Source organism: Dreissena polymorpha, chromosome 7, assembly GCF_020536995.1.
Source record: "Dreissena polymorpha isolate Duluth1 chromosome 7, UMN_Dpol_1.0, whole genome shotgun sequence".
NCBI lineage: Eukaryota > Metazoa > Mollusca > Bivalvia > Myida > Dreissenidae > Dreissena > Dreissena polymorpha.
Window position 1 is genome coordinate 75,162,840 of NC_068361.1, and position 13,524 is coordinate 75,176,363.

The window sequence follows — 13,524 nt, forward strand, 5'->3', positions numbered from 1 at the left end:
AAATAGTTTTTAATTTTATTATCAACAATGATATTTTTTTCAATAAATTTTAATTATAAAGTGTATTTTTAATACCATCTTTTACGTCGTAAGTCTTCATGAGTGGGTGGAATTGGTAATCGTCTTTCTCCAAGGCGCGTGGTTTGTCATGGTCAATACGGAATGTTCCAGATGAGTAGTCCATGTACAGCTGCACTGTCGTCTTGTCCTGGAGTTTCTCATCCATGTAAACCGCTCTCTCGATAACAGTCATGAAATGTCGGGTCACGTTGGGTGGGTACTCCTCAAGCATCGTCTTTTCTCCAAAACAAACAGTACCGACAGGCACCTACAAAAGGATGGCTTAAGATACTGTAAAATAATTATATTTGTTGCAATTAAATCTTGTGAATTTTAAAAATAAAAATTTTGCATGGACATGTTTAATCTTGGATTTCGTAACAGAAGAAAAAAGAATAGGAATTTGCATTTGAAATTTTTAGATGTGTTTGTGCTAAATTTGTAGATTGGTAAACCCATGAAATCAACGAAAATTGAGTAATGTTCTGAGAAAAATTGGCCTAATGCATGTGCGTAACATGTCGTCCCAGAATAGCCTGTGCAGTTTGCACAGGCTAATCAAGGACAACACTTTTCGCCTAAATTGGATTTTAGCTAAGAAGAGACTTCATTTAAACAAAAAATGTCATAAAAGTGGAAAGTGTGGTCCCTGATTAGCCTGTGCCGACTGCATTATACACAGTTTTCTCAGAACACGACTCAATTAATGTACATGATTAATAATGATTGTACAGTTGTACTACTCATTCATGCGCATATCAGGCTTTGGGGCTCTCTAGTCGAACCTGAAGTTATGATATTGATGCCCACATTTGATGCTATTGTCACTAATATTTCTTTGTAACAGCAATACAGCATAAATGATTTAAATCTTTTAAAAACTGTTTGTACGTAAAACATGTCCAATATGATTTAAAACAACTTGATAACCATAGATATTTTGTACAAAATGATTAGTGGTAAAGTTGGACATTGTTGTTCATTTGAGAGGCTTTCTTGGAAATCAGGACTGAATTCACGTGCATAAGGAGCTGTCCCAGATTAGCCTGTGAAGTCTGTCTTTTAAAGGAATTCTCTTCTTTGCAAAAAACCAGTCTAGGCAGAAAGTGTTGTGGCTGATTTGCTTGTTCAGACTGCACAGGCTAATCTGCGACAACTCTATATGCACATGAATTAAGCCCTCTTTTTCCAGAACAGGGCTCATTACCTGGAAGACATGCTCCTCGTCCTCAATTGGTCCACTTATAAAGTCAGTAAACTCGTAGTAATGCAGGAAACTGTAAGTGGAGCTCTGCCCAGGATATCTGCCTACAAAAGAACACTTCAATGTCAATACAACTATTATAAGACATTGACATCACCCTAAAAAAATCCAAACAAAAAAACTAACACAATTTCAACATTTAATTTTGTTAGTTCTCCTACTCGTACAAAGAGTTTACTTTCTTTTACCAGTATGGCATCTTTGTATATATGTTGACATGCTACAAGTGCTTGATTTGTTTGTGGTACATGACTGTACACTAAGCTATCAAACTTGTAAACGTGTGGGAGAAAAGAACGCTCACTTCAAAGGATCAATGTTGAAAGATTTGGTTTAATTTACATTAAATAATACAGTGATACAAATTTGAGCAGTAGAAATGAAAAGTTTAATTCTCCTCTAAAATGCTGATTTTGAAAATATAATCATACTTTCTATGTTCAACTTTTGCATATTTTCAGCCTGACTTGTATTTGCAAATGGACATATAAACAGCAATATCAGGTATGTTGGCAAAATGTCTAAATCTGCTTTAGAACCCCATTTATCTATGTGCAGAAAACCTGAACAATCTAGAATAAATGGAGCCTTCTTCTGTGAATGTACATATGTGTGTTGTTCTGAGAAAACTGGGCTTAATACATGTGGATAAAGTGTCGTCCCAGATTAGCCTGTGCAGTCCGCACAGGCTAATCAGGGACGATACTTTCCGCTCTAATGGTATTTTTAGTTTCAAGGAAGTCCCTCCTTACCAAAAATCAAGTTTAGGCGGAAAGTGTCGTCCCTGATTAGCCTGTGCGGACTGCACAGGCTAATCTGGGACGACACTGTACGCACATGCATTAAGCCCAGTTTTCACAGAACAAGACACACATGTATGTGTGCCAAAGGTCATCCAATATAGGCATATGCACTTTGCACTGGCTGATCAGGACACATTTCATGGATTTTTTTCAAAGGAAGTCTCTTCTAAACGAAAATTTGAGTTAAAGCGGAAAGTGTCAGCCCTAATGAGCCTGTTTATAGAGATTATTTTGTATGATAAAACAAGAGCTGTCATCATAGGATGACTAATGCCCCCTATAAACGCCTGATAGAAGTTATAAGCTTTTTTCGAAACCTAAACACAAATTTTGAAACCTAAATGCGGATCCTAAGGTCAAGGTCACAGGGGTAAAAAAATGTGTGCATATTAAACAGCCTTGTCCATATACACATGCATACCAAATATGAAGGTTATATATCAAGGGACAAAGAAGTTATGAGCATTTTTCAAAATCTGAACGCAAAGTGTGACGGAAAGACAGACAAACGGACAGTCCAATCAATATATGCCGCCTTTTCTTCGAAAAGAGGGCATAAAAAAACTTTGAACAGGCTAATCTGGGACGACACTGTATACATAAAGCATATGTAAGTACGTATGTATGTAAGCTGTTATCTGAATACTCAACAACATACCAGTCCCATTTATGACTGCCCTGACTGGTACAGCATGCTGCACATTGTCAATGGAGAATGTTTCGTTGGAGAAGTACCAGTCCAGAGTGAAAGTGGTGCTGGAGTTCACTGCCATCTTCACGCAGGAGGTCCAGTGATTAACCGGGATGCCTCGTATCTGTTGCATAAATATAAAAAAAAAGTTAAGAAAAAGACAAATTACAAATGGTACATTTTACACACTGCTATGAGTTTTGTAGAGGTCATTTTGTACGTACACTGACACAAAATAATGAACCACCACCACTCATGTGCAATATTTTGAAAACAAATATAGACTCAAAGTCTGCGATATTGAAAGTTTTCACTAATTAAAAAATCACGTAGGGAAAACATTGTGAGCATTAATGCTTAATACATGTGCGTTAAGTGTAATCCCAGATAAGCCTGTGCAGTGACTTTCTGCACACGTTTATCATGGACAATTTCCAACTTAAGTTGATATTTTTTTTAGTGGAGACTTCCTTCAAACAAACAAAAAATCCATAAAAGCAGAAAGTGTCATACCTAATTAGCATTTGCAAACAGTTTTTTTTTCAAAACTTGTATTCTCAATGCAAGCAAAAAACAACCCTGATGGCTCTGACGGAGCTACCTGAATCCAACATAAACCAATAATCAAGGACAAGTCTTGATGATGTAGCTTTTGACCTAACTTGACACAGATTCAATCACGACCTTGATATTTTCTAGATCAACAATTCAGCGGTAATATGTGTTTTCCAAAATTTGACGAGTTCCCCTAATCTTTGGACTCAGATCATAAATTGGCCTTAATATTGTCAAGATAAAATTTATTCTGACCCAGGTTTATCAAGATTTAGTCATAAATGACTATGTGGCCTCTAGAATGGCAACAAGTTTTTTCCACACAGGCTAATATGGGATAAAACTTTCCCCTTTTATTGGATTTTTTGTTCAAAGAAAGTTCTTTTTAATACAAAAATCCAGTTAAGGCGGAAAGTGTTGTCCCTAATTAGCCTATGCAGACTGCGCAGGCTACGCCAGGATGAAACTTAACGCACATGTGTTAAGCCCAGTTTAACCAAAACGCAACTCATATGATTACTACCTGGATATTTTCTTTGACGTACACTTCTCCCATCTGTTCTCCAAAGTACAGAAAGTCGTTGACACTGTTGATTTGTGATGAGTTCCCAAAGACTCCGAATACATTGGTTTCATTTATGAATTTAGCCTTGCATGTTTTGTCTGAAAACAAATATAAGAGTTATTTAACAAATCTTCATGTACAAATCAGCTCTTTTGAACTTTTGTGAATATTATCTGTGCAAATGTGAATTTTTGACATCAATTACCCTTAAATTTCCGTTAAAAATTGATCGTGTCCCATTATCAAATATGGAGCATTTGAAAAAAGAGAACTTTAAAAACAAGTTAAAATTTTAATAAATTATTACTTAAACTCACAAAGTCTTCATTTCTATACTGAACAACTCTTAAAATCAGAAAAACAAATCTGTCATTAAAATCTCTGCATATATATCTAAAGCACTGCCTGGTTCTTCATTCACCTTGACATGTAATAATAATATGATTTGTGACAACACTTTACTCACATGCATAAAGCCCCATTTGTGCAGACTGCACAGGCTAATCCGGGACAACACTTTACTCACATGCATAAAGCCCCATTTGTGCAGACTGCACAGGCTAATCCGTGACAACACTTTACTCACATGCATAAAGCCCCATTTGTGCAGACTGCACAGGCTAATCCATGACAACACTTTACTCACATGCATAAAGCCCCATTTGTGCAGACTGCACAGGCTAATCCGTGACAACACTTTACTCACATGCATAAAGCCCCATTTTCCCAGAGTTTGGCTAAAAAAAATTGAAGTTATTTAAGCCTGAAGGTCACTTTTTTGAAGTTATTTAAGCCTGAAGGTCACTGTTTTGAAGTTATTTAAGCCTGAAGGTCACTGTTTTGAAGTTATTTAAGCCTGAAGGTCACTGTTTCAGTTTATAAAACAAATGCTGTTAAAACAAGATTTGTGTTTGTCAGAAACACCATGCCCCCTATTGCGCCGCTTTAAAATAAAATTTCAATATATCATTTGGCAGGTTTAGAAATTATCTCCCTTTTAAAGCTCATTATGTCCCTTGAATTGTATTTTTTACCTTTCACCACTCAAAATGTGCAACTTCATGAGAAACACATGCATGCCAAATATCAAGTTGCTATCTTCAATATTCAAAAAGTTATGACCAAACTTTAACGAAGGGTAATGTTTTAGGAAAGAAAATTACAATGATATTTGACCTTTGACCTTGAAGGATGACCTTGACCTTTCACCACTCAAAATGTGCAGCTCCACGAGATACACATGCATGCCAAATATGAAGTTGCTGTGTTCAATATTAAAAAAGTTATGATAAAACTTTAACGAAGGTTAAAGTTTTATGAAAGAAAAATACAATAATATTTGACGTTTGACCTTGATGGTTGACCTTGACCTTGACTTTTCACCACTCAAAATGAGCAGCTACATGAGATACACGTGCATGATAAATATCAAATTGGTATGTTCAATATTGCAAAAGTTATCAAACTTTAACCAAGGTTAAAGTTTTGGGACAGAATGACAGACAGACAGCACAAAAACAATATACATAATAAAAAGGGCCATCCATGTGTTCTTGTCATTTGATTCTTAGCCTACTGGTAATGATCTATACCAGCACCAGCCTGCAAGCACTACACTGGTTCATCGTTAACACGGCTTTCTTTGATTCTATGAGTCATACAGATGGGCTTGTAAAATTGTCATAATATAAGAATTTGGGCTTGCATGGTAAAGCTGGTCATTTCTTTGGCTGTATACCCTCATTGAAATTTTACTGAATTAGCAAAGTCTACATGTCCACAGATACAATATTGTTTAAGATCATTATTCCGTCCAATTTAAGAGACGGTTTTGGTGTTCTTACACTTAACACTCATATCATCGTGATGGGTAAGCACAGTCTGTGTTCAGCCACCATTAACCTGGCACTGACCTATATTAACCCTTTACCACTTAGATATGTATTTTGACCTTTACCACTTAGATACGTATTTTGACCTTTACCATTTAGATATGTATTTTGATCTTTATCACTTAGATAGGTATGTTGACCTTTTCCAAATAGATACATATATTGACCTTAACCTTTTATATATGTATTTAACCCTTTACCACTTAGATACATATTTAATCCTTTATCCCTTAGATACGTATTTTGACGCATTTGTAGCCATTAAGAAAGTTATATTTAATCATATACCCTTCTTACTTTATTCAAGTTTTAAATGCTTCATTTTCAACCCTAAGATACTGATGAGCAGCCAACAGCATAAAACCTGAACAGACTTCATGTTATTCGCAAGCTGTTCTGGTTTTATGCTGTTTGCATATACAGTCCAAACCTGATGGCTCGAACTCGTCGGGACCGGCAACAATAGTTCGAGCCATCCGGAATTCAAGCCATCCGATTTCTGACAAACTTTTGTTTACAAACAAGTCTGCAGTACATTTTCACCTCGAGTTGAAGAGTACACATATTTCTAAAACTCCGTACTACTTCGCACTACTTACTGCTTTTGAATTTATAAGTTAATTTGAAACAAATATATACTTAATTTACGAATATTTTAAAACAGTTACAAATACAATTAATAAATAGCATTTAATAAATATAAGCACGTTTTGGCGTAGCACATTTTAAGTTAACACAGAGCACTAAAGAAGAAATCATGCATCAGCACTATATACGAATTATTTACATACGAGACAGCACTACATTCCTTTATTTATTTATATTTTTTGAAGAATGACATTATGTCCGTCTTTGTTGCGTTCCGTAGCTATCGTCGAGAAACGAAGCTTTTTAGCGATTTAGCCGTTGCAGCCATTATGATACAGCATCTACCAAAACGCCAGCTCTTATACACAATGTCATCTTTTACTCAAATTAATTAACTTTTGAGTCGAGGACATGTTAGCAAACAGGTGTTAAATCAATTATTGCGTGCCTTTAATCAAGCAGTCATAAACGATTAACAGTTTATGCAACCGGTGTTAAATCACTCTGTGCGTGCTTTTAATCAAGCGGTCCTAATCAAATAGCATTTTTTGGGACCCGAAGGAGTTCGAGGCATCCGAACAAAAGAACGTGTGAAAACTGTAGCTGGGACTGTGAAAACAGTTCGAGCCATCCGATAATTCGAGCCAAGCGAGTTCGAGCCATCCGACAAAATTTTATAAGAATATATAGGCATACAAAATCGGTGCTTTGATGCAAGTTTGAGCCAACCGGAAATTTAAGCCAAGCGAGTTCGAGCCATCGGGTTTTGACTGTAGTCATTTTCTATTTGCTTCTGAGTGGGAAAGGGTTTAAAGCATTTATTAGCAGCGTAATGTGAAAATGGAACTTTTGCCACATGGGGATTTACACAAATTGAATGCAACAAAATTGTGTGACATAATATGTGGACAAAAAGGAGCAGAGGGCAGCAGCCATTTATTTTGCTATATATATTTTCGAACACTTAAACACATAAATAATGACCCTCATTATGCTAATATGGGTTCTATGCAATATGTTGACAGCGTAGTCTGTTAAGAGACTACCATGTCCTCTAATGAGACCACAAAATTTCAAGTGACTTTATAGCAGATGGCATAGCGCTTGAGCCATTCAACTGCCCAATAGCACAGGCTAGTCTGGAATTACACTAATTGCATATAACATACTTGATCTATTTCACATAATGAAGGTCAATTATACACTTAACAAAAGAAACCATACAAGACAGTTTAAATATTTCTTTCTTTATTTCTTAATTTAATTTTTTTCATTTAGTTTCTTTTTTTCTAAAATTGTGTTGTTCTGTTGAGGTAACGCTTGATTTTTCTTCATGATTTCTATAAATGTTAAAGCAAATATTCTGAAGCAAAAGAATAGCCAAATTAAGTCATCCCTAAGACAACCTGATTTTGTATTTTCCATGGGTTAAATATATTTTATTTTATGCTTTCCGGTGGTTTCTAGAAAAATATCAGTGAACTAAAACTGATAATTTCACTGTTTCAAACAGTGAAAATTAACACTGAAAATTTTTGATAATTTTCACTGTTTCACTGTGAAAAGACATTATTTTTTGGACGAAATGATGTCATTATCCCAGCAAAATTCTTTAGTTAAACTCTTTAACAATGTTTATTAACTGTGAAAACAAGCATTAAATAACAAGAAAATTTGTTGGATTCGGTGGAATATCGATTTTAATTCACTTGTGATCATAGAAAAACATATTTTTACTTGTGGCTGTTCACTCTTATTTCCTATGGTCACTAGTGAATTAAAATCAATAATCCACCGAATCCAACAAATATCCTCTATGACAAATGTGACTTCAAACATAGCCCTAAGTAAACTATTTAAACTTACTGGAGAAATGATCAAACGCAATTCCAGAAGTGAAATTCATAATCGTGTGTTTCTGCACGCCAGTTGATTGGTCAAATTGGAAAATGGCTGCCCGATTGCCTGGGTAGTCGTAGAACTCCTTGTAATTCCTGGTCAAACCTCTCTGTTAATAAAATCAGAGAAATATTCTACACTAGGTTACTTTGCAGTGCATCTGTTTCAATAATTACATTATATAGTTATATAATTTGCCAAGTATTCAACCCTTTACCACTTAGTATTTTTATGCATTTGTAGTCTCTTAGGAAGTTAAATTTTAAAGACATTTCTTACCAGATTCAAGTTTAAAGGCTTCATTTCCAACCTTAAGATACTGATGAGCAGCAAACAGCATAAAACCTGAACAGACTGCAAGTTTGCGGCTCTGGTTTTATGCTGTTTGCACATAGTCATTTTCACTTTGCTTCTGAGTGGGAACGGGTTAAAGGCTTGAACAATAATATTCTTTTAAATTATTTATATTTTACCCACACTTATAGGTATTGGTCAGTGAATGTTTGTAAATGAACCAGGCATTTCGCAGATTCATCTGCAAACTCCAACAAATCAGTGAGCAGAATAGCTCAAACTTAAGTCAATAAATAATGAAAATAAAAATAATGAAAATAAAGAACATTTCTTAATGGCTTAATTATGTGAATTTGGATTTTCAAGGTTTTCAACAGTTTTCACTTTGTGTCATCTCAAAAGCGTCCATTAACCTTCTCTAACTTTTTCTGCGTAAGCTTCATTACTAGCACTTAGTGCACATACAAGCAAACGTAGGGAGACTTATGGCCAAACATTCAATTGAGCCTCGCTCAGGAAAAAAAGCGCTTAATGCATGTGCATAAAGTGTCGTCCTATATTTACAATTGCAGTCTAAACAGGTTAATTAGGGAAGACACATCCCTCTTTTATCAAATCTTTCGTGGAAAGGAAGTCTCTTTTTAACCAAATTCCAGTCTAGACAGAAAGAGTCGTCACTGATTAGCCTGTGTGGACTGCACAACCTAATCTGGGAAGATAATTCTGGGCACACATGCATTAAGCCCTTTTTTTCCAGAACGAGTCTCAATTTCACCACCAATCACCATGTAACGTTGTTGCAGGGCCTGAGAACCAAAGCTGTGATCCTCTGATATGCAATCCAGTGGCAAAACAGGAAACCAAAGCTGTGATCCTCTGATATGCAATCCAGTGGCAAAACAGGGAACCAAAGCTGTGATCCTATGATATGTTATCCAGTGAAAAATTCTCGAATATTCTTATATCTGTTTTTACACAATATGCCTTAGTTCAAATTTGTTATAATTCAATAAATAATTAAACTTGTCGTGCAAAAAAATCCTCAAGACAGACTAGACAACATTTGCGAACTTTGGGTAAACACCCTAGCAACTGAGTTCTCCATAAAAAATAATGAAACTTAAAGAAATCATCTACGTGTACACATGCTTACATTGGCAATGTTGGCCTCGACATGCATTCGGAACTGCTGGGGAAGTTTGGGCAGGGGTGGATCCCCAGGCCTCGGTGCGACTGGCGGGCCACATGGTACAAACATCTGAGCCTTGGCAACTGTTGCCAGGGCAACCATGAGGCACACAGCTACTATGAGATTCATGATGGGGTCTGAAAGAAAAAAAACAGATGAAATTTTATTTATAAGGTCATAGCTTCTTTAAACCTTTCAGTGCGGGAACCGAATTTTGAAGGCCTTTGCAAACAGTTTGTATCCAGATGAGACGCCACAGAACGTGGCGTCTCATCAGGATCCAAACTGTTTGCTATTCTGATAATATTCTTTGAAAAAAATCAAAGAAAATGCTTATTTTAGAAATTCAGCAGACGACATTTTAGCAGACGACAAATTTCCAAGCATGCAAAGGGTTAATACAAAATGTTCTTTAAAACCAACTATGCTAATATTGTTGGATGTCAATCATTAAATGGTGCATCTGGAACAGTTTTCAGTTTAATTTGTTTACTTAAACTGACAATTTTGCATGTCTTAACAAACAACCATATCCTCCTGGCACAATGTACCAAGTGCATCTTAGCATAACCCTTTGCATGCTGGGAAATTTGTCGTCTGCTAAATTGTCGTCTGCTGAAGTTCTTTAATTAGCATTTCTTCGATTTTTTTTCAAAGAATACTATCAGAATAGCAAACAGTTTGGATCCTGATGAGACGCCACGTTCTGTGGCGTCTCATCTGTATCCAAACTGTTTGCAAAGGTCTTTAAAATTCGGTTCCCGCACTGAAAGGGTTAACCCCTAGCAGGTTTCAAAAAGTGTCTCCACAGCCAAAGTGTCTGTTACCCTTAGTGAAAGTGTATTATTTCAAAGGGCACCACACCAAAAATGATGATAATTGACAAATAGCTCTAGCATATTACATCTCAGGTGATTATAGCATACCAATACTGACAATATTTGTTGTCTAATCAAACCAATAATAAACCACACTTTCATAAGGTAATCTGGCTTAAGATGTGATAAATATTGCAAAATCCAGATGTTTGCAAATGAGCATGGTATGTACCATTACTAATTGACAATAACTTAAAATAAACCTTTCTAAAAACATTCATATTTTATAAAGTTATTCATGTGTAAATTATAGAACAAGCAATGTAATCCTGTCATGTAAATACTTGTTCTGGCTGACAAAATCTTGTTTACATAAAATTACAGAAAGTAGAATTCAGGACATATCAAAAGCAATAATCAATAAAGTTCATATTATTTGAAATAAATGAAATTGAAGGCAATAAATTGTACAAGTATTTTCAAGCAATGTCAATATTTTTCTTAAAAATTAATTTACCAGTAATTCTAAAAATTCAAATAATGTTAGAGTCGTGCCACAAAAATAATCAAAACAAATAGGTGGTGAGCAACCTCAATAATTTTACAATATGTCTCAGATACAAGAACCCCAAAGTAGACAGACACAAACAATTGTTATAGTGATAAATTTGCATTGGAAATTTCATTTTTTAAAAGATTTTGTGTAAACTTGGTCTTTTAATGATATTGTTTATTGGTTTGGACATTTAAAAACAAAGAATCGATTCATACTTGCAGCTTCAAGGATATTTTGATGCAGATTTAACAAGAGATGTGTTTGTCAGAAACACAAAGCCCCCTATTGCGCCGCTTTGAATTTTTGTTTTGACATTTGACCTTGAAGGATGACCTTGACCTTTCACCACTAAAAATGTGCAGCTCCATGAGATACACATCAAGTTCCAATGTTCAATATTTCAAAAGTTATCGCAAAACTTTAACCAAGGTTAAAGTTTTGGGACAGAATGACAGACAGGCTAAAAACAATATATCCCCAATCATTTGATCCAGGGGCATAAAAAGTAATTTGCGTAGGTTTGTTTGTACACGAAAGCAATGAAGCATCAATGAAATTCTCCAAAATTAGTGGACCTACAAGAAGCCTGGGTCAGACAATATTTGGTTTTTAAAGACATTGTGTACTTTTTTCACAATTATATAATGCAATATTGTCTATTGTAAAGTTCTACCCGTTTGAAGGTCAATATTGCCCACGTGTTAAATTTTATTATTGTTTTCTATTACTCTTTATAAGATGAAGAAAAGTTGTTTGTCCAAGTAATGCATTATATAATATCCTTATACCCTGTACTTGTCAACTGCTACACATCTGTAACATTTACTAAACAAATACAAGTGTTTCACTTATTAATCCTTCAGTTACATTATTTAGTTGGTAGTATATAACACATTCCAATTCAGGTTTGCTGGCCGTCTTTTATTTGTCATTGTTCTTGTAATATACATGTACATGCACATTCAAAATGTTTTTTTTTACTTACAATAGATGTTTTAATAGAGTAACAAATTATTACTTAGTATCAGCATCAAATTATTTTTAAAATAAGGAACATCCACCTTTGAAATAAATGCTGTATCAAAGATGTATCAATAAACAATGAGTCCAGTCATTGCGTGTTCCCATCGATTCTCGCGACAACAGTCAGATTTCCATCAAGTGAGAAAGTGATTTCTAAAGATAATATGTAGATAATCTAATATACACATGTGCAGGCATGTGGTGTCACAGGCATTCCAGTTATTGCTCTTAATCCACAATGGGGACATCATGGTCTTCCTTGAAGAAAATGTGTTTGTTTCTAAAAAATTTATTGTATTGCTTATAATTTTTATCCGTAATAAGTGAAGGCAAAATCAATATATGTGTGTCCTGTTTTACAGTTTAATCTAAAATTTACATTTGATTTGATAAATTAAATCACAAAATACATGAGTTTAGTAACTAAATATAAAGAACATCGCATGAACAATTATTAATCATCAATTTTGTTTCAGCGTTTAGATGTTTATATAAATTTTAAAATGATAAAGGGTTAAATGTGTACTGATAAATCTTTGGCTGTAAAGATACTTAAATAATATAAGTACTAAAGTGCAACAGTTACAGTATTAATAAGTCACTATCATCGTTCTCAGTTAACGAGTCCATTTGACAATTTTTCCCTTTATAGGTCACTTTACAATCCTCCTGCAATTTATTACAGTAGCTCAATACATAGGTATGCATATTTTGAGCAGATACCACCAGCTTTATCTGCAGTCATAGAACTTTGTTTAATCTATACGAAGACTCATTGCTTTATTAAAATAATAAAAGATCTAAACTCAAACATTGATGCCATCGTATTTTGTATTACTTCTTTCGGTTTACCTTTGTCTCTTGTTTACATTTAAAAAGTACTGTTTTATCGACTTAACCAGCAGGCAGCACAATTCAATAGAATCTTTTACGTTTCTCATATAAAAATACTAACATCTATGAAGCCAGCAGCATTCTATTGTTTGCATGGTCTTTTTGTATTTTATTATTTCACTTTGCTGTTACAACTAGTTGCTTGAATAAAAAATAAATAGTCATTTTGCAATAAGTTAACTTCCTTGTTTAAAAATATTAAACATCTACATACCTGTCAATTCGTTCTAGTAGTAGTAACTAAGGCTAGTGAAAGTGCAAGAGATTAAACAGACCATATAGGTTTGTACATGTTAAGGCATTAAAATTTCTTTTCAAATTCGATTTTCAATACAATAACAAGTCCAAAGCTTAAAGATGTCGTAATGCCAATCCAACTGTTTACGGGTGACTGAGCACGTGAAAACGTCACAACAGTCACTTCCCTTTTTGT

At 34.7% G+C, this 13,524-nt stretch overlaps 1 protein-coding gene across 1 annotated transcript in view; it reads right to left on the reverse strand.

Annotated features, from left to right (window-relative positions):
- Positions 1-13,496, reverse strand: part of LOC127838062 (uncharacterized) — a 29,517-nt gene extending 16,021 nt beyond the window's left edge. The window contains exons 1-7 of the mRNA XM_052365622.1: positions 13,306-13,496; positions 9,765-9,937; positions 8,285-8,426; positions 3,897-4,036; positions 2,786-2,942; positions 1,268-1,368; positions 76-328 (exon numbers count right to left, since the gene is read on the reverse strand). Coding sequence (XP_052221582.1) covers positions 76-328; positions 1,268-1,368; positions 2,786-2,942; positions 3,897-4,036; positions 8,285-8,426; positions 9,765-9,929 — 958 coding nt within the window. The 5' untranslated portion in view covers positions 9,930-9,937; positions 13,306-13,496. The remainder of the gene's footprint in view (positions 1-75; positions 329-1,267; positions 1,369-2,785; positions 2,943-3,896; positions 4,037-8,284; positions 8,427-9,764; positions 9,938-13,305) is intronic.
- Between the last annotated feature and the right edge of the window lie 28 nt (positions 13,497-13,524).